Source organism: Netta rufina (assembly GCF_964035555.1).
Source record: "Netta rufina genome assembly, chromosome: 2".
In the NCBI taxonomy this organism is placed as follows: Eukaryota; Metazoa; Chordata; class Aves; order Anseriformes; family Anatidae; genus Netta; species Netta rufina.
The window spans coordinates 20,715,662-20,738,443 of record NC_140124.1 but is presented as its reverse complement, the minus strand read 5'-3'; the positions used below and the strand labels follow the sequence as shown (position 1 = coordinate 20,738,443).

At 35.1% G+C, this 22,782-nt stretch overlaps 1 protein-coding gene across 1 annotated transcript in view; it reads left to right on the top strand.

The window, feature by feature from the left end:
* MALRD1 (MAM and LDL receptor class A domain containing 1) overlaps positions 1-22,782 on the top strand; it is a gene marked incomplete at both ends in the record, with an annotated part of 250,210 nt that overhangs the window by 12,720 nt on the left and 214,708 nt on the right. Inside the window, 4 exons of the mRNA XM_084281876.1 lie at positions 4,182-4,325; positions 9,019-9,176; positions 14,694-14,786; positions 18,019-18,226. Of these exons, the coding sequence (XP_084138002.1) occupies positions 4,182-4,325; positions 9,019-9,176; positions 14,694-14,786; positions 18,019-18,226 (603 nt within the window). The remainder of the gene's footprint in view (positions 1-4,181; positions 4,326-9,018; positions 9,177-14,693; positions 14,787-18,018; positions 18,227-22,782) is intronic.

The following is a 22,782-nucleotide window of genomic DNA, read 5'->3' as shown; positions in this document are numbered from 1 at the left end:
ATATGCTACTCTAAAGCTTTCTTAACTCCACGTTATCACATGGTTTATTTTCATTCCCCCAAACCATTAGCTGTCATATTACATCTAAACAGAGTTACAAAGAATGAAAATAAACACCTTAAGACATCTGGTATGTTACACCATACATATAGACATACATATATACACTGGGAGCTCCCTGCAACAAGGAGCAAACCAAGGTCTCAGTGGGCAGAAAATATCTTTGGCCAGAAACAGGCCAAAGAACTAATTGTTTCAGACAGCTCAGGAAAAGCCTTGGAGCTGACTTTAGGGAGATTCCTAAGAAACTTGTGTGTGTTTTTAAATGTGTAAAAGGTCCTGCTCCTCAGTTGTAGTGGGAATATTTTGTTCTGCTCTGCTACATCCAAGAGCTGTAATGTCAGGCTGGTCAGCTCTGCAGCTGAATCATCTGTGCATGTCGGGATTCTTCAGCAAAATATTTCATATTTCTCTTTCTAACCCAACACACTTTCATGGGAAAAGAATGCAACATATCCTAGTAAAAAAATAGATTACTTGTTGCCCTCTATTACACAAGAAGATTTCACTGTGGCACCCAGTCTGCAGCCTCAGGTGAGTACAGTCCTGATTCAAACTACTACCCACTTTGATTCCTGCCTCTGAGTCACAGCACAAATGATGAGAATTTGGTCTTTAAATTTAACATGAGAGGATGAGATATGGAATGCTATATTTAACACATACCCAGCTAGGTCTCATGAAAGTTTGTTTGTTTGTTTGTTTGTTTGTTTTACAGCATTCTAAAATAAAGCTCTCTGGAAGTCCCATTGGGGAAACAGATGCATGTGGTTATTAACATTTTAGAGTGCTGAGCAATCACAGGCAGAGTGCTGTTAAGAACAAGACACAAATATAAGTGTAATGATTCAAAGAGAGTCTGTATTGGAGAAGTGAAATTTAGGCTAACTAAGCTTGATTATCTGTCATGTTTCAACTGATGTATCTGTCCATGTTTCAACTTTCTTGAAATGGACAACTATATAAATGTTTTCACGCCAGGGCCCATTCTACTTTTCTGTTTTGTAAAAGTTTTCTAGCAGTAAATTACAACATAAATGAGCAAAGGTGGGGATTTTAAAACCTTGAGCATACTTGCCTATGAACTCAAGTAAAGTGTACGATGTACTTTAGTTGCAAAATTAATTTGAAACTGAATGAAAAGAGGACAGGTGTAGGATTCTCCACAACTTCACTCTATTCCTTGAAGGATTTCTGCAGATAAAAGGTTAAAAATAGAAAAATAAAAAAATAAAAATGCATCTCCAAAATATAGTAACGTACGTGACTGTTTAAACAGGTCTTGTTGGTAGATATAAATCTCTCTTAACAAATATATTGGCTTTTTTCCTAAACAGAGTGCTTCTAAAGCAAACAAAAATGAAAAGAACATCAGCCACACAGATCAAATACTGTTGTAAAGAGAGGAAAAAGTTAAAAATAGAAACAAAAATAGGGTGAGCTTATAAAATAAAAATAAACAGAGCTTATAAATCTAAGTGCTAAAATTACCTTAGGTGATGGCTGTTGAAGTACATGTATATAGTGAGGTATACAGATTGAACTACAGAACTCAAGCATATTCTAATAAGAATTCATTCTTATTCTGTGCCTCCACATTAGGAGAAGTGAACTTCATTAAGAGACATCTAAATTGTTCCCAACAGCCAAAAACAGGGTCAAAGGATCTTAATTTTCTCCCTGAAAGAGGAATTTTACTGTTGAACATCTTCCAATAATTAAAAAAAAAGGTCAGATTAATAGTAGCTTGAATTTGAAATAACTTTTTTCTGTAGTCGTTACGGAATCTCTGGATAAATTTTAAATGAAGACCACTTTAATTGCATAAAATTTGTAGTTAAAAATTACATTTCTAATGTACGCTAACATATCTATGTGAAATGACCTTTTCATTTGTATTCATTCATATGATGTTGTTGCTAGAGTCATGAGTAAAGTAGCTTACGTATTTGTGCTTTCAGGAGTCTCCTGATCCAAACTCTGCTGGATAAATATAAATGTAATTTCATTATGTTTTTTTTTTTCCCTACTCATTCCTCCCCAGAATGCACCACTTCAGTTTCTTGTCCAGTTTTCCTAAACAGCAAACTTCATACATTAAAAAAAAAAAAAAAAAAAAAAAAACAGTCTTCTATCCTCAGTCTTCCCAACACCTGCAAAATTTATTCAGTTATCACTCAATTACTATTTCAGATGTCAATAGAAAATATTAACATTATGTTCTAGAACATATGTAACACAATATCCTATAATTATAGTTCTAGTATGCCTTCCATTCAAAGACTTTATATTCTTATCTGAGTATCTGTAATTGCCCTGCAGAAGTCTCTCTTGAAAACTGGCAAATTGTGTATACAAAGACTGTCTTTTATTAAGACTGTCATTCTGCGCTTGCCACAGGGATAAGAACAAAGAGCCCCAGGGCATTAAATTGGAATACTAAAAAGGAGAATGAGGTGTTTGTGTTGTCCTCCTGAAGCTGCTTGTAATGCAAAAGTAGTTTACCTTGTCTGCAAAACTAGTGTGACTTTTATTGCTATTTTGTTGTTGTTGTTAAATCTCTCCTGGAAAACTGGAGTAACTGTTATATGTGCTACTTATAATATATACATTTTTACAAATTCCAGTATGAGTATTTCAACTGGCAACATCTCAGCTAAATTAAAATCCCTGTGTAATTTTTGTAGCACGTCAGCCTACAAAGATGTAGACTTTAGTATGAAACATGCAGAGCTAAGTGTGGGGTCATTCAGATGACTAGTTAAGACCAGGTTGGATGAGGCCCTGGGCAACCTAATCTAGTGGCATCCTTGCTCATGGCAGGGGGATTGGAACTAGTTTTTAAGGTCCCTTCCAACCCAAGCCACTCTGATTCTATGATTCTATTGCAGGGATGGGTGGCAGAAAATCCAAAATGTTAAACTCACAGTTATCAGTTGCTGTAGAATGAAAATCTAGAAAATTTATTGGTTTATTTCAAGAGACTGAGATTACTGTCAAAAGAAAAAAAAAAAATCTTATTTACAATGGAATAAAAAAAATGCAGAATGAATAAAAAAAAATCCACTAATTTGTGTTTAATGATGAGCTTGGCTCTCCCTTTGAGTTTACTTGTAACTCTTTTTAAGTGTTGAAATTTGAAGAATTTCATCTTCTTTCATCCTTTTATAGACAATTTTAAAATTTTGCATTTTCCATTGGAAATAAGTTGCAAACAGGCTTTTCTCATAACCATGGTTGCATGGTTATACAACACCAAAATAAAGGAGGAAATGTGAGGTTTATAGGACCAGCAGGACAGGACATTTTACTGAGATGTCGGTATTGTGAATAAAACAGTAACTTTAAGATGTGGTGGACAGAAATGTGTATTTATACTGACATAAAGTTGATTCCTCAGTAAAGAATCTTCTTGTTCCCTCTGAGATATTCTGACTGCTATTTAAAAGTCCATCTTAACCAGAAGATTGTCTTTCCCCAGCAATAATATTAAAAAGTGGAACTTCTGTTACCATATTGTAATTCTGCTTAAAATCATGACTTTCTTCCTCTAGCCATAATTAATTACAGAAATTTTACAACTACAACCTAGCATCTCAAGCTTCAAGAATTTAAAAAGTTACTGAAATAGTACAGTTGTGTTCAGAGCTTTTTGGTTCTAAAATGAAGTGTTCTGATGCAAATATTATGGAGATACTACTGAGGTGAACCTCTCAGTTTGAAATGATTTTACGGTAGCATTATGTAGAAAAGTACATAGATATTTCTCTTCACAACAAGTAATTTTTGATATTTTCTGGCAACTCTCTCTGTGGAAGTGAATTCACCAAAGTTGCAATGATCACATAAGGAAAATAGTAGTCTGTTTCTCTAAATAATAATAATAAAGCATCTTTCTTTAGTGTTTGTTTGTTTGTTTGTTTGTTTGTTTTTTAATGATATCATTCAGGGCTGCAGCCTGAAATACAAAATGACACTCAATGATAGACTGACCACTTTTTAGTTAACCAGAGTAAGAAAGGCTGCCAAAAAGTTTAATAAGCATATATTTCTGATGGGAAATAGTATTCTAAATGATAACTTCTTAAGAAGCTGAATGACTGCTTTCCTTTATCTTTTAGCACTGCAGACTTCCAGCTTTGAACTTGGTATGTGCGAGTGGAATTCGGATCAGCCAGCTGAGCTTGTTTCTTGGACACAACTAAAAACTGGGCACAGGGTTGCCTCTTGTTTTTCTCTGAAATCTTGCAGCAATAATACTGAAGGTGAGAAACTTAAGTTAATGCATAGTTGCTAGCTGTCATGAAGAACATAGAGCTTTTTGGAAAAAGGTGGTGACCCAGTATGGAAACAGATCAAAACCACAAAAAGTAATTGTATGAATTTGTACTTAAGTTAGCCTTTGCTGTTCTGTTTAGTAAGGGTGCTGTGAACGTATGTATTGGCAAGATATGGAAGATTTTAACATAAGAATTCCAATATAAACTTATATTTGCTTTACTCTACAGTTAAATCTTTGTATGTCTTTTGGTGACATTAAATCCAACAATGTCCTTGCATGTTTTTGTTTGTTTTGATGCTTGTCTGTTTTACCTATGTAGTATTACTCTGAGCACATGATCAGGACATTCATTCTAAACATGTAATTAGGTGAGCTGTAGAGAAACACTTATTATACAAAGTAGTTTGTTACTCTTGAAGGCAAAACAGAAATAATGTAGTTGCAATTTTCAGAAGTAATGAGCATCACCTGATTTTGAAACCACTGTATAGTGCTTATCTACACATTTATGGGAAATTTATACACATTTATGGGAAATATGGGAAATAAAAAGTCTCTATTGAGACTGCCTTCAGAGGGATTAAGGGAAAATTACTAATTTGTAATGGTGTGGTTTGTGATGCAGCTTTGAGGAACTGATAGTGTGGAGATTACTGCTTGAACTCTGAGCCCATAGAAATGTGCTCAATCTCACTGATAGCAACAGAATGAGTGATTAGGTATTGTTTTAGTTTGAGAAATATTTCAGCAGTAATTGTTGGCATTTATTTCAATAGTCTCTAGGAAATGTAAGTCAAGTTACAATAAAACAGCAAGCAAAATGCATATAAGCACGATTTAAATGTTTTTTTTTTTTTATTATTATTTTTTTTTTTAAGATAGAATCTATGTACTGCAGAGTGTATGTAGTAATAGAGATGATTTTATCTTAAAAATAAAAATCATGGCACCTTTGAATTTCCAAAGGGACATGTAACAAAAAAAAAAAAAAAAAAAAAAAAAAAAAAGAGAGAGAGAGAGACTTTATTTAAAACACCTCCTTGAGAGATGTTGCATCAGTGCCATATCTTAATGTGATAACTCAAGGGCTAGTAATTGATATGGGTTTCCCTTTTATGGCAATATTGAGCTAACAGAAATGATACTGAAATTCTATGAGTAGCTTTTACAGGACTGGTTTACAAGAAACCTCTACAGAAGCAGAATGCATATTGAAATGCCTATTGAATAAGGGGCTTAACGGGCTTCATTATTATATGAATATGAACAGGCAGTTGAGTAGTCCGAACACAAAGAACTGTTTGGGGATACTCTCTATTCTTCCATATCATAAAGAAAAATAGAAAACCTGAGAACAAAGAAGTATCAAAACAGCACACAGCAGTTAAGTCTTCGTTAACATTGGAAGATATTGAGAAATTTGAAGTATAACAACAACTCATGTCACAATACATTCAACATTTCTATTCGTGCAGATTTCAAGGCATAAATTAAAAAGTTAGACATTAACTAAAATTCTAAAACCTAAAGAATTGGTATGCAAACTGAAAAAATGTCATGCTTGAGGGCTTAGAATTGCAGTGCAAATAGAGCTTGACTAAGATCTGGCTTCTGATTTTGATCAAAGCTTTCACTGTTATAAATAGAAGAGGGGTAAGGAACTAAATTATGAAGCAGAGGTCTAGACAATTATATTTATAAAGAAAGGATTGCTTATAGGCTTTGCATAATCCTTCTTTCTTGGTATTTTTAAATTTAATAAAATACTTTGTCCTTGGCTGACTTTTTTTCTTTGTTCTTTTATTGCTTCTTCTCTCCAGTGTTGTATTGTGGGCACTTTCACCATAACTTTTTCTCTTAATTTCTCTAGTGTCAAAAGTTCTTACAGAGGTTTTATATTCCCATTTAATGTTGTTCTGAAAGTACATTTTTGCTCTGTTTTTCTTCTTGGTGTTCCCTGCATGCTATACAGTTTCCCTAGTTCATTTTTCTTATATTGGATTCATTTATTTTCCTACATCTGGGGTAATATTTATTTAATAAGATACCGTTGAAACTGATTCTCTGCATAATAAAAACAATGCTTATGAGATGAAGAAAAAGAAAAAAATATGTCCATGTCTTTTAAACTCAATATTTCATGGGTAACTGTAACGAAGAAAATTCCTCAAGTTCAACATGAAAATAGTCTAATTTTTAGATTATATTTATCCTATTGTGCTACTTTTTAATTTTTACTTTTTATCCTTGATTTCTGAGTTCATGAAAATTTATCTCCAAAGAGTGGAAACAAGGTCAATTCAGATTTAAACTTTTCTTTCCCCAAAATGGTTGAGTGGGAAAGTTAAAAAGGGCTTGTTCAGATACATTTGTCCTGCTAGAGAAGAGAGCTTGGTAGAAAAGAAAAGCTGGCATTCTGTGGCTTAATTTCGACTGAAGGCTCAGTATTTAGTCTAGAAGCTTGTAACCTAGATTAAAAGTCATGAAATGGAAAAACAGAGACAAGCAGATAAATATATATAGGTTTTGAGCTTTCAGCGTAGCAGGATGTAAGCAGGCTGTTCAATCCCAGCTCTAAGATGACTTTGAACCACCTCAGCAACAAATTGTAAGGTCTGTTTCTACTTGTGTTCCACTGCAGTTGGAATTTTCCAGAAAGATCAGCCATTAAGACTTTGTTTATTAATTTTTTCTTCGAAACTGAAAGAAAAAAAAATAATCTATATAAAACCTGATTAAGCAGCCACAAGGAAAAAAAAAAAAAAAAAAAAAGGTTTTATGGAAAGACATTAGCCTATGAGCTTCCTCCTGGCAGTGATCCCAGAGTTTCTTGCCAGAAATGCACACATCTCTGCAACTTGATAGCCCTATTACCAAGTTGGCAGGAATGAAATGACTTTTCTGGGACTTCTGTTTCTACAAGCTTGGGGAAGCTTGGCACTACAGAAAAATAAATTCTTGAAAATTTGAGAGAGCAATACACAAAGAAATTCAGAGCATAAACACTAAAATACTATGCAGTCTATTGAACTGAAGGAAATCCGGACCTTAGAAAAGATCCGCAAAATTTGTAAATAATGAAAGAAAAATATTCCTAATACCATTAATCTTTAGACAGCTAATCAATAGATGGTGGCTAAAGGTAATATAGTTAAAGTTTCACTGGAAGAGGGAAACAAAGGTATAGCACAGTATTTTGCCTGTCCAGTTAAACTGACATGGTTCTACCTACACAGGCTACATGGTTCTACCTACACAGGCTATAGAGAGGGGAGAAAGAAGTCAGTATTTGCTGGATGAAAGTTTCTGGAGTCTCCATTTCTGAAGATAGCCTCAATTTATCTTAGAAGCATTCACTTTAACTCCACTTTGTCTTGTTTTTAAAAGATTCTGAAATTTTAAATGAAAGAAGAAAAAAAATACTCATTATCATTGAGATTAGTAAACAAGATTAGTTTGGTTTTATAACAGCATCAGAGAATTCTGAATTCAGACATAGATCTAACATTAATGTATATTTCTCTTCTGCAGAAGTCAATAGCTATATAAATATAGATGCTGTGTTGATCTCTTTCAAATAGAATCCTGGGTTACATCTGTAATATTCCATTTCTATCCAGTGTAACTGCTGTGTCAGTAAATTACAAACCTAATTCCAATGAAATTGCAAGCATGTATTTCAATGTAAAAAGTTGTATAGCACAGAGTAAACTGCCAAACTGCCAACAATGAAAAGGAAAGGAATGGAAAAACAAACAAACTAACTAACAAACAAAAAACTTGTGAAATGATGGTTTCTCCCTTCAGCTTGAAATAACCTATGTAGCATCTGCATTTGAGATAACTTGCATTTAGACATGAACACAGAAACTTCAAACTTAAGACCTTTGATCAGTCCTTGTTTATTATTTTAATAGATACTTCTGAAGGCAGTAAAACATTCAGTGATTCATTGCAGAGGGAGAGGGGAACCTGCTATATTTGATTAAAAAAATATTTAGCCTTTTTACTTCTGAAAGATAAAAGACACTGTTAAAGGGATGGAGTACTATTTTAGATCTCTGTAGGAATGCTTTTATAAGGAGCAGTAGATCAAGAAGAGCACAAAATGCTTTCCTGCCTGCTTCAGATGGAAAGACAATGCACTCCCAATATTTTGTTGCAGAAATTCTGGCTGAGAAATAAAAACCTTAATTAAGCATGGTGGAGATGCAACTGTCTCCTGTATCTGTAAGAAATAAGAACAAATTTCCCCTTATTTTGAAAAGCCCAAAGAAATATTACTGGGGAAAAAAAATAATCCTGGAAAACATAATAGGAAGAGAGAAAAAGCAGTTTCCAAATAAATTTGAGATAGGGATTGAATGGTTGTGAATTTAAGGAGGCTGAGCTGAATATGGGCCTGCTCACAGCTTTTAACACACTTCAAGATACTGTCAACTGATGTCATTCTTGGTTGCTGGGACTACTCTGTAAGTCAAATGCAGATAGATATCTATCTTTTTAATAGGAAATGCTTAGGTGACATCCAAGTCACATAATCAGCATGACAATCAGATTGCAGTGTGGGGGATAAGGGGACCATGGTTTAATTGCAGCAAAGCAGTCCTTACTTTTGCAGACTGAGATACAAAAGATACATTTTGTGAAAAAGTGCACTTTTTTTTCATTTTCAGGCTGTGTGGTGTGGTTAGAAGCTAATGACAATGCATTATACGAAAGTGCTTATCTTAACAGCTCCATGTGTCATTGCTCCAGCAAGAATTGCCATTTTCAATTTCATTACTCCATGGCAGATAGCAGCGTTCTCAAGGCACTACTGTATACTAATCAGGTAAGAAGAAGCATGCATTCATTTTCAAATGATCAAGAAGAGGCAGCTGAGCTTTTACCAGCAAAAATTTAAGGATATATGCCTGCTAGTACATGCAGGCCCCCTGAGTTAGTCTGTGCAAGCAGTAACTTTGTATCATTCTACTGATGAATGCAGTTGTAAAACCTGGGTATTTGACTGTCAGCTATAAATTAATTCGATGGTTGAATGTTCTGCAATAAGACTTCAAGGAGAAGCTCCAGCTACTATAGAATTAAATGATTTGGAGATTTCAAGGGAAGAATCTGCAGCAGCTTTTCTAGCCTCCCTTCCTCACTGGAAATGGGAAAATCAGTAGCAGGAAAGCTTGAACTATGCTTGTTCTCTATGGAAACACAGAATAAAGGAAAGTTGCTGTCTCAGTATGTCTGGAAAGCACTTACTTAGCCACTTGATTAAATTTGTCCACTGTTCCAGAGCAGTAATTTTCTTTTTCTTTTACCTATTAATAGATAGAACAGCCATGTCAAACTGAAACACAAATGCCATTTGAACAGTGAAAACCATTTCCTTCTTTCTTACTTAACTGTTGTGGAGAATTTCTATGCATAGAATGTCCTCTTTTGAAAGCCTTGTTTAATAACTTAGTATTGATGCTGTAGTACTTTTACTTAATAAAAGCAAGAATAGGGCAGCTGGTCTTGCTGAGTTAATGTCTCATATCTTGATGTTGGAGCTAAATTATTTTCACCCATCAACACAGGTATTTAAAAAGGCCGATCCACCTCACACTTAATTTACAAAGCTAAGATGCAAAAAAAGCCCCACTGAATTATAACACTATTGAGGGGTCTAAATATAGGAACAAGTAATAAACATCTTACTTTCTCCCCCTGCATCTTCGAGTATTCATGAAAAAGACTTCAAGCTCTTGCTCATTTTTTGTCCATAAAGAGGGAATAATTATGTTTTTCAGTGACCTATTACTGTGTCAGGGAACTGTAACATAATCAGTGTTCAGGTCAGAATAAATGGAGATTTGGGCTATAATGCTTGCCAATAAATTCACAGGTATGATTATGGTAACCTTGAGACAGATTAGCAATCTTGATTTTTATGGTTTGTCTAAGTAGCATCAATGGATCCTATTTAAGAGTTTTTTTTTTTTTTTTTTTCCCTTAAAATGCAGCAAAACATATAAGCCAAAAAAAAAAAAAAATTTTTTAAAAATGGTATTTGAGTTCCCATAGTGTTGGGAGCCTACATTCAATTAACTGATAAATAATTCCTCACATATGTATCGGATGTACATTTTTGGCAGCTTTTAAATCAGTTCAGTCTACTCTGTTTCCATGAATTCTTATATCATTTTGATGCTTTACTTGAATTTCTCCTTCAGTCAGAAGTGTGTTTTGTGAATGTAGACTTATTTAGAGATGATGTAAGTTACTCATATTGCAGAATTTGGCAGAAAAATCTTCAAAAATATGTTTTTTTCAGTAGCTTTAAAAATGAAAGCTAGCAGACTCACTGTAAAACTTCTTACATGAATGGGGAAGTAGCTTTTACACATTTTGCTATTGTATTGTTAAACTCTTTATGAAAAACAAATGAATTTTCAAAAGAAGCCAAATACTGAGAAAAGGAAACGTGAGCCTGATTCTGATCCCAGAAGACAACAGAGTGCCTGTCCTGGGGGCCATCAGTCAAAATAACCTCTCAATTGCATGGTCCAGTACCGTGCAGTTTCCCCACTGTCATTTTGCTGTTTTTAATGGTTAGAACCTATCTCAGAATAATTCTTACTATGTTCCAGTACTGATAAAACTGACACAGAGACTGGACATTTAATGCAGTTCTTGGTATGGTTCTCAGAGCACAAAGCACTGCAGATGTTACAGATGTATCCCTAACCTTCCTCACCTTTTTAACAGATAATCCACAGATCATAGAATCGTAAAATCATGGAATCATTTAAGTTGGAAAAGACCTATAAGACCATCTATTCCAACCTTCAAATAGGTGAATTTGTTTTCTAATATTGATATTATGACATTGGATAATATGGAATTTAAATTGCTCTTAGAAATGGAGAAGAATAGTGAACATAGACTTTTTTGTGTGTCTATATATGCACTAAATCTCAATTTGCTCAAAGAATGTTGTACGAGATTGTTAAGAGCTTCACCAAAGTCAAGTCACTTCTGTTTTTTCAAGGCTGTTTATTATGTCAAAAAGTAGCAGATTACACTGGCTGAATGTGAGTTGTTTCTCAACAGAAGCAGCTAACGGACACTTCTCATTTCCTAATTCTCTACCTGCTTACAAGATTATTGTTACCAATTCGTTCCAGTGTCTTATGTGTTGTCACCTTTCAGCCGATTAGGCTGTAATTGCATAGTCTATACTTTTACCTTACCTTACCTTACCTTACCTTACCTTACCTTACCTTACCTTACCTTACCTTTCAAGAGAACAGGGAGCACAAATCTGTAGTTTCCTACATATTCTCAAAGTTAATTTCTGATAGTAAGATACTCCCTTCATTATTTATCTTTCCTGGTCCCCTTCCAATTTTAGTACTTTTAGCTTACTTATCTTTAATATTCTATTTCAGACCGTGATTGCATTCACATTTGGCAATATTGTCTTCAGCATTTGATAAATTTTAAACTTTTATTTGAAAACTTAAACCAGAGACGATATTGTTGAGTTCAGTATATCACATGCCCTCTATTACTTGATCATTCCTCCCATTTAGATGAACATAAAATGATAAAAGATTATTTTGACCTATGCTTATATGTGCAAGCATGTTTTTACCCTAATACGCTAAAATTTCTGCAAGTGTTCAGCAATGCTTGCAAAGTCCATGCAAGTACACTCTTCGGTAGAAGCAAAAGGTGGTCATTAATCATTTTGAGGCAACAAATAAGCATTTGTTCCAAATTACTCTGAAATGAAAAAAAGGGGGGGGGGAGAGGGGGGAGAGAGACAAAATGATGAGTGTGATGAGTGCAGTTGCATAGCGGTATGTGAATGTACCTGTAGAGAAATGTCAAAAATAAAAAATGTGGTTTAGAAATGGACTTGATAAGAAAAAATCATGATCGTCTCTTCCATTCTTCAAAACCGAGTAGCATTATCTTAAAAAAAAAAAAAAGAGAGAGAGAGAGAGAAAAAATAGTAAGAAGGAACACATCCCACAGTTCTTGCTCATCTTAGCCTTACAAAAAAATGGTTTTAGATAGCATTATATCTCGGTAAGGGAAATAGAGAGAAGGTATTTTGAGCAACTGCTTTCCTGCATCACCAAAACAAATCTCAGGGGAAAGTACTGTAAAATCAATACATTGAACCTCCTAAAAGATAGCTAGAAAAGAAAGGAATGTGCTAGAGGGGCTGGCCCATTTATACTAAAATGATGGAAGAATTCCACAGGCAAGACAGATATGACAGAGAAAACATTGTGAGGAAGGGAAATAGTATTATTGGCTTATCATAGTTGTAAAAAATCAGAGGGTGATATCTCTTGCATGTTACAACAGCTAATTTTAAAAGTTGTTGCACCTGAAATGATTTACTGCCTTCAGTGTAAAAACAGGCTAAGAAGCCTGGCACACTGAAAAATCAAGAGTTTACTGACATGAGCTATTTTTATTCAAATAAATTGGAAAGAAGGATGGCCATGGGGATGGGTACCTAAACTGTTAATCTCATGTGAACAAAATTATAGTATTCAGATGTATCCAAATAAATAAATAGTAAATACTTATTCCTACAAGATATACAAGTGTGCTTGAAGCCTGCCTGTATGGATGGATGGAGGAATGTGTACATGTTTAGATACATTAACATACATATTCCTGAAAGTAGACACTTAAGCCACAGGCTTTTAACCATTTTAACCTGCTATGCAGTATGCTTCCTAGTACATCATCCTTGCCTGTGTCTTATATCTGGCTATTGTATTAGTCTACTAACATTAACAAGTTTTCTTCAGAAGTTGAAATATTTAGCAAAATCAAGCATGTTTTAAGCAGATTGAAATTTCCTTGAAATTGAAAGACTTTTGGTGAATATCTATCATGTGAACAAGTTGACAAATACCTACATCTTACAGTATTGTGAAAACTCACAGCTGACTTTTATTTCTGAAATCAGTATGGCATGTGGTTTGTCCAAATTTGCTTTCTATGGCATTAGGGTCAGCCTTATCTTGCAGTATTCCAAAATCGATCTTGAAGACATATTCAACAGAGTTTTTCAACTTTGTTAATATGTCACAACAGTTGAAGCCTTTATAGGACAATGGGGGTAAGTAATTTGCTAGTGGTCACAAATCATACCAGTGTTGTTCTATTGGCTCAGACCTCTCGGTATATCTAGCAACAGACAGTGTCTTCCTCCTCTTTTTTTATATATTGCAAGGCAGGAAAAAGATAACTGGCCTTGTCTGTAATGTTGGTAGGATTCATATACCTATCATATCCCCTCTTATTCCTCTCATGTAAGGTAAAGGTTTTTACCCTTTCAGTTTCTCTCTGTATGGGAGACTTCCGTTTCTCTTACCCGGCTTCACATTGTTTTCTGAACTGCCTCTAATTCTGTAATACCCTTTGTGGAAAAGATATGACCAGAACTTTGCATTGTATCATAAAAGGCAGTGCAGTGTTGATTCTTGTAATGGTACATCTGTTTGTACATTTATCCTATAGTAAATTTTCCTCCCTTCCACTCCTTTCCTCTCACCTCCCATTCCCTTCCCTCTTGTCTGACTTTCTTGATTTGCTCTATACTGGAGCTGATTCTTGGAAACATTTTATTTAAGTTCACATTGCCATACTTCTTTGTATGAGCTTCAATATTGACAAAAACAGAATGAGCATGAGTTGATTTTGTCAGATTTTTTTCATTAAAAGGATTTTGAGTGCATTCATAAAGGGTCCTTTAGCATATTTAACTTTCTTGCTATACTACTCCTCAGTAGGTATAGTAAATATGGGGATTGAGGTAACTCAAAACATGATTAGGACTTACTTGGTAGTACTCTGCTTGTTTTACTGATTGAAAACAAATGACATGTTTTTAGCACAGTTTAAAGGGTAATTTTGACAGACCCCAAAATTTGGTTCTAAGTAAAAAAACAAATTCTAATATTAACACAACTTGGCATGAGTAGTTACTTCTAAAAGAGAAAATAGTGCTGAGAATGCCATGGAAATACATTGTTAAATACAGTCCTAGTATGGTTTAATTTCTATACTAATTTGCTTTAATTTATTACCAAGCTGGCTTCTGATGATTATATATATATATAAGTATATATATAATTAACCCATTTAATCACCATAAGTATGATTTTCTTGTCCTCTTTGACAAAGACTTTGATGCAAAGATTGCAAACAAATATGTGAAATTGTATTTCCTGATATACATAGCGTTGGTCTGGCTAGGATATGAAAAGATCAGTGACATTAAGTGGCATAACTAAGGGTCTAAAAATAACTTCTTAACATCGTATTCTGTGTTCCACAGGAGGAACATATCTTGTGGGAAAACAGCATGACAACTAACAAGGAATGGGCCAAAGTGGATATACAGATACCAAGAGGGCTAGAAAAATTAAAGGTATGAATGTAAAAGACAAGTGTTTGATTTTTGAAAATGTTTTACTTTGTTGTTTATAAGTCTTCTAGGAAGTGTAGGAATTTAAGAAATATATGTATATTGTGAAGGGCTTGCTGTTCTTTGTTGCGTCGCTTGAGTAAAGCTCTGGCCACAAATTAATAAAAGCAGTCTACCTGTTTGTAGCCTAAAGCTCCTGGTCTTAATAATCACAGAATCACAGAATTGTCTAGGTTGGAAGAGACCTCAAGATCATCGAGTCCAACCTCTGACCTAACACTAACAAGTCCTCCACTAAACTATATCGCTAAGTTCAATATCTAAACATCTTTCAAAGACCTCCGGGGATGGTGACTCAACCACTTCCCTGGGCAGCCCATTCCAATGCCTCACAACCCTCTCAGTAAAGTTCTTCCTAATATCCAACCTAAAACACCCCTGGCGCAACTTTAGCCCGTTCCCCCTCATCCTGTCATCAGGCATGTGGGAGAACAGAACAACCCCCACCTCTCTACAGCCTCCTTTAATGTACTTATAAAGTGCAATAAGGTCGTCCCTGAGCTTCCTTTTCTCCAGACTGAACAAACCCAGCTCCCTCAGCCGCTCCTCATAAGACTTGTTCTCCAGACCCCTCACCAGCTTCATCACCCTTTTCTGGACTCTTTTGAGCATCTCCGTGTTCTTCTTGTAGTGAGGGGCCCAGAACTGAACACAGTGCTCAAGGTGCAGCCTTACCAGAGCCGAGTACAGGGGGACAATCACCTCCCTAGCCCTGCTGGCCACAGTTTCTTATACAAGCCAGGATGCAGTTGGCCTTCTTGGCCACCTGAGCACACTGCTGGCTCATATTCAGCCGACTATCAACCAATACTCCCAGGTCCTTCTCCGCCAGGCAGCTTTCCAACCACTCATCTCCCAACCTGTAGCTCTGCTTGGGGTTATTGCGCCCCAGGTGCAGGACCCAGCACTTGGCCTTGTTGAACTTCATGCGGTTGACCTCAGCCCATGGGTCCAGCCTATCCAGATCCTCCTGCAGAGCCTTCCTACCCTCGAGCAGATCGACACAAGCACCTAACTTGGTGTCATCTGCGAACTTACTGAGGGTGCACTCGATGCCCTCATCCAGATCATCAATAAAGATATTAAAGAGGACTGGCTCCAGTACTGAGCCCTGGGGAACACCACTAGCGACCAATCTCCAACTAGATTTGACTCCATTCACCAAGACTCTTTGGGCCCAGCTATCCAGCCAGTTTTTAACCTAACGAAGTATACGCCAGTCCAAGCCACGAGCAGCCAGTTTCTTGAGGAGAATGCTGTGGGAAACGGTGTCAAAAGCCTTGTCGAAGTCAAGGTAGACCACATCCACAGCCTTTCCCTCATCCACCAAGCGCGTCACATAATACCATGCAAGAAAATGCATACACATCTCACCATTCTTTAGGAGGTCATTTGAATCCATCTTATTACCAGCTCATTAAAATACAAATGCTATTAAGTGAAATAATGTGAATGAATTTTTTGTTATGTCAATGGAATGACATAAATCAGTAACTGTGGGAGAGTGTCTTCCCCCCCACCTCCCCCCTTTTTTAAAAAACGTACAGAGAAGAATTACAGGTTTATAATTTACGTAATTTTTGTTTAGATATTTCTTCATAATTCTGTAAATAAGCTTTATATTTTACTGTTTCAACATCAGCTGGATCTGTGTCAAGGACAAAGACCAATCGCTTTTCCTATAAGGAAAAAATAAAGAACCAGATGTGTATAAGATTATCTGTAGTATCCAAAAGTAAATGAACAAAAGACTGCAGAGGTTTTATGCTCTCAGCAGCCCTTATACAAAATATGCTCTCAGCTTTCTTATACAAAAACAGAATGATCACTTGTGCTTAGGGAAGGATAGATACTGTAATTATGTGACCGTGTGACATTTTTAGCACAGCATTCTGCCATTTGAACTAGTAGGGAACTGATAGCATTTTTGGAATTTTGAAGAATTGTCTCTAACAGAAGACTGTTATATATATAATTCTTATTTTTTAGACAATTTTCTAGGGCTTGTGTAGTATGTTAGAGCCTTCTGCTTATGTCCCAAAATGTTTATTCTAGTTTCCTCATGTTTTGTCCAAAAATCTTCCCCAGCTTTCCTTCCACAGTGTTTTCTGCCTCCTGCACACGACTGCTTTCTGAAGCTCCTATTCTGGCCATGGCCCACACCTGTCAAAACCCACAACTCCATTTTTGATTTGTGCGTCCAACTCCTGCTGTGTCTCTAAGTGCTATGCACTATCACTATTTTCATCTTCTCAATGAATTCAAGCCAAGCTAAAGCTTTTGTTTTCTGCTTTAGCTCAGGTACGAGAAACTTGGTGAACACAGGATAATCTCCTTGCTTTGAGACTTAAAAGAGCTGGAATAAACAATGACCAGGAGCAAGAGATGTTCTCCTAAAACTCCGTTGCTCTAAATCAGCTTGTGTAAAAGTAAAAGGGAAGTCTGTAGGAGTGAAATGCTCCCTGAATCCCTATGTCTATGCCAAGAGTGGTATTCAAACAGTAAGCAGGACATGGGCTCTGCTTATATATTGTCACATTGGCTCATATATTGGCATATGATAGCCAGTATAATTAAAACATTAGCATGGTCCCCAGAAAGGTTTTGACTCAAGCAAAATTAGTTGTCTCCCAGACAAAGCCTGGAAGAGCAACCGGGAGCCAATCTCACTACATAGCTGGGTGCAGCTTTCTTGTCTTGAGAGAGATCAGCTGTGACTTATGCTATAGCAGCTGGTGTCTGATAATGGTCTCTAACTTCTTCACCTGTGAGTGTAACCTGATTTTTCTTTCTTGGGCACCAGCAAAATTAGGTTCTGAAGAGACTTCAGAACAGAAGTCATGGTCATTAGGATGTTACATGTCAGCGCACTCTTGTGAAGTACAGAGACACTGCTGTTTTTTAGCCAAATAGTTATTATATTTGGAGCCTTTCTTTTTTTTTTTTTTTCTTCTTAATTCTGGAATCTGTTGAATCATTTTACCTGAAAAATTTAAGAGAAATCAATTTGAAGTAGTCATTGCAAAATTTCAGCTTCTGATTTTATATTTGGTATGTTTTTTAATGGAAGGCATATAATGCTTTTTTACAAATAGGATATTACTCTTTTACGGTAGAAACAGAACAGTTTCTCCCTGTCTGTTAATACAAGTATTTTAACTGTAACCATCCACAGCTTATGTTAAAAGGAACAATACAGAGGAGGGGGGGGTTCGTCTGTCTGAATAACATCCAGCTCTTGGATACCACACCATCAGAGCCACCAGGTTTCAGCTCCTTAGAAGAATTCACCTGCACTAATGGGCAATCCACTGAGCCTGGATCACCCTGTGACTCTCACCCAGAATGCTCTGATGACAGCAGAGAGGATCCAGCAGCCTGCTGTAAGTGAATTTTAAAAGTGCTGAAGAGTATAGTGAAACCTAAACAGATCAATCCAAGAAATGCCTAGAAAGCTGTTATTATTTATATGTGTTTTGTTTTTTGTTTTTTTTTTTTTCCCCTAGAATATTAAATGATATAAAAATTCATTACAACGTTCATGACAATGTTCAATGTTCAATTTGTCATCATATACGTTTTTTCTTTCTCTGTCTGTCCTCAGCAATATATTTTGGATTCAGATAGCAAGCTTTTTAAGTGTCTGCAGAAACACAAAATTTTGCACACTTTTACCAAAATGTGTTCCTTGCTTACGTTGTTTATAATCTATTCTTCCTCAGTTTGAGAGGAACTGAAATCTGCCTTTAAATTTGTTTGAACACTTTTTCTAATTTAGACTGTCAATAAGTTTTTGGAAGAAAATGTATCAGGTGACATTAGCTGTAGATCAGGAGGTTTATCTTAGTCATATTTTGAATTGAAGGTAACTTTTCTCAGAAGCTATAGCTTTTACTGTACAGTCAAGAGAAAAAAAAATAAAATTACTGGGAGTTGTCTATAATAATTATGAAACATTTTAGAACTCGATGTAAAAGTAGTCTTAGAGAACCCGCAACTCTTAAAATAAGTATTATACAGTGTATGCCTGTTTGTATGTTTGCCTGTGACAGAAACACTTAAATATGTTTTGTAGAAAACTGTGTACATAATTCAGGTATTGGTAATGATATATGTTGCTGTGATGTGCAGATTGGAAAATATGTCTCTCAAAGTAGCAGGATGGCGGACATTGATAATGCTTTATTTTCAAATTCTTTGAGAAGGCTTTAGGAACAATTTTTGACTGAATTCTCTTTGCTTCGCATTTTAAACTTTTTAATCCTTTCAATCACTTGAAGATCCTTGGAGGACCCATCTCTGAAACAAGTGATATACGTGAACGTTGAAACAACATTTTCAATAGGAAGGTTTATAGTGTTCTATCTCCAGGTTCTCTTGGAGATTTTAAATATGTTTTCCCTTTTTACAAGACTTGATCCTATGCTGTTAAGTCTGTGCACTTGCTGGTAGGAATAAATTTCTCATTCTGTTTAGAAAGAAAAACGGAATGAAAGTGAAGAGTAGTTTATAAATCTGATATAATTGTTTCAGTGATTTAAGGTTCCTGCTTCAGTAACATTATCAGAGAATTGTGGTGAATATTGACTGGGAATCTAGAAGAATAATTTGAAGGCCAAATAGGGGATGAAAAATAATTCTTCTAGTACGAGAATAGCTGTTAATACTACACAAAGTGAAAATAAAAATAAGTCAAAACATTGTAGGCAGTTATATTTTGCACACAGTCTATTTGATTTTAACCCTTGTTGTCTCAGACACCAGACTTTGGCATTATATAAGACAAGTAAATAACCTAGATATAATCCGTATTTTAGCATATGGGACTCAATCTTGGTAATGCTGTTTCCATCATGCTTATGTGGATGGGTCAGAAAAAATTAAAGAGTGGGCAGAAGAAAGAAAAGCCAGAACAGCCCAGGAGTCTCAATGCTGTCCTTGTGACACTTTTGGAATTAGGGTATTGTCCCATGAACTGTCCCAGGAACTGCACAACCCTCTTCAATAGCAGTATCTAGTGCTCCACTCTCTGCTGTTGCCTCTGTAGTTGACTTGGGTTTAACACATAGCTCAGATTCTAATCTGGGATGCAGAGATTATATGCCTCAATTTTTGTTGAAATATTCACTGGTTAAAGATTCATCATCTTGTTCTATCAGTGCACAAAAGCATGCTCATCCTCTCTCAAAAAAAAAAAAAAAGTGGGAAAATATGGTTTTCTAAAATATAAGTAAATCACAGCAGACTCATGATTCTCTGACTACTGGCTGAGAATAAAGAAGTGAAACAATATAAAAATATCCAGATAACCTTTCTAAGGTTGGTCTATTTTCATGGCTTATATTGTCTTGGAAACTTTATATAATGCTTTTTAGGAAAGAGGACCCCAAAGGTGGAATTTGGCTCTTGAGCTGTTTGGTTGGCTTAGAAAATTCATCTTTCTGACACTTTCTGTAGTCTTGAACAAAAGAGACCTAAAGCAAAAGCTGTCCTTTATTTCTGTCCTTTGTTCTTTTCCACCCATTATGTACATTTTCCACATAATCTTGAAATTGTCCTCTGTGATATTTTGAGTGTGCTACATCTATCCACTTCACATTTCAGTAAAAATTACTATCTGGTACAATAGGGCATGTTTTAGCCTCTTCTTTTAGGTATTTTAGCATCTACCCTTGAACACATTCCCAGTAGTTTCCTTTGATGAAGTACTCTCATGATGCAGAGCTGACAGATAGCTGAAAACAAAGGCAGATAGCTGTTACTTAGCAATGTGAAGATTTTTTCTCTTTGAGAATTTACTTTTGCTTCATTACAACGGGGAAGGAAAATAATGTTTATCTTTGCTCATGTTAACATGACATGAATAGTCATAAAAACACAATTTATTACAAGAGCAAATATATATTTATTTTACAATACTTAAACTTTCTCTGTAAGCTCTACCTATTTATATAAATAAGATAAGATGTAGAATGAAGAAAACTAGAATAATTTTAAAGCCATTCCTGTACAGTGATTTACAATTACAAATTCTTGAAAACTTCTAGAGCAGATGAACATACACACAAATCCCATTACTACTATTCAAGTGTGAAATACAGCATTTTTATTATTCTGAGATATTTTGTTTTAGTAAATATTTATCTGTTTCCTGTGACATTAATTTTCTGGAATTGCCAGTATCTGTCCATCAACCTTGTATGTACGTGTGGAGAAAAAGAAGATACATCATTATTTCACAGACAACTTCATTGCTTATGAACACTGTTTTGCACTGGTTGTGTGTTTCACCATCACAGTTTTGACTAGTTTGGTTTCTTTTCCATTATGTTTTTTGTTCACATCTTTGGCATACCTTGGTGATAGCAACGTGGTTTTATTTTTAGAAGAAGAAAAGATGTCATTGTGTTCTAGGATTCATAAAACAGTTTAAAAGATTTTGAGATATGTTTGGTTCATTCAACCAAATAATTAATTGTCTGCAAAGATGAGAGATTCACAAACTCATAATAAAGAAAACTGTACTGGTACAGGGCTGTAGCCACTTAATGAGCTGGTTTTATTTTGATAACATGAAACAACATCTAAGCAAGATAATTTCAGCATGGAAGTTTTCTTCAAGGACTGGTTTACTCATGCAATCTTCAGACCCAGTGTTGACAATAGTTTCTCTTAACACTACCAGTATTAAGTTATTATTTATTATTATTATTATTTAAAACATGTGGAAAAAAATGGTTTGTGTTAATTGAAAAACTTTTCCAATGTATTTTATGAATTTAGTAAGCTCCACTTATTTCTTGAAATTCAAGTAGATGTGTTTGGGGAACATTTTTCTCCTGTTTACTTCTCAGAGTGATTGCTTTTGCAGAACTGCTGTAATAATTTAATCCTTGACTAGTAGAGACATACTGATACATCCACAAGGCAAAATAGATTACTTTTTCAAATTTGGCTTTTTATTAAAATAAATGCAAGTTGTTGTTTCCTTTCTAATTTTCCTTCTCTTTTGCTGAAATATAAATAGATGAATGTCCAAAAATGAGGCTTCTCTGGGTTTGCTATTAGAACATAGAAAATCTTCCTGCAGTTTGGATCTAGTGAAATCTTCCCAGTGAAATAAATAACATAAGCCCTGATGGTAAGAGGTGCAGTAGGAGAGAATACATATACCAGAAATATGCTTTACCATCTGTTTAACTTACATAACTGCAGTACAACTCCTCAAAAAATATTGGTTGTGTTGTCACTTATTTTCAAACTATGGATGGTAAAACACTGCATATAATCACTCGATATTTCAAACAGAAACATTAAAAGGCTGTGAATAGTAAAAATTATGCACTGTTTTGACAAGAAAGGAGCATTTCTCAGAGTTGACTAATGTTGGAGCAATGAAAAAACACACCAAGAAACTCTCATGTAGATTTGGGTGTCAACATAAGTGCAAAGTCCTATTTATTTATTTATTTATTTATTTATTTATTTCCATGCTTGATTAAACGTTTACTAGCACTCGAGTTTTTGAGAATTAAGTAGGGATAAAATTAAAGTGTTAACTCAGGCAATTAAGCTTCACTTGCATTTATAGCCTAGCTGTTCTGTAACACATTAATATTTTTAAAACTCCTGTTAATTAACATGAAGTATCACTTACAGAAACTACATATGGTAGAACACTTAGACTTAGTGTGTCTTGTCCAATGTCTTTGATCAAAGGATGATCTGATGATTTTATATAGAACATCATTTTAAAAAGAGAGGTGCAACAGGAGAAAAAAAAAAAAAGAGTAGCATCCATTTTCACATATAATGAATATAACATATACTGCTCTCGAGTTGGACTTTTTTTTCTCCCCCCACCCCCCCAAAAAAAAAAAAAAAAAAAAAAAAACACAAAAAAACCCCACACCATTAATGTTCTTAATAAGTTAATAAG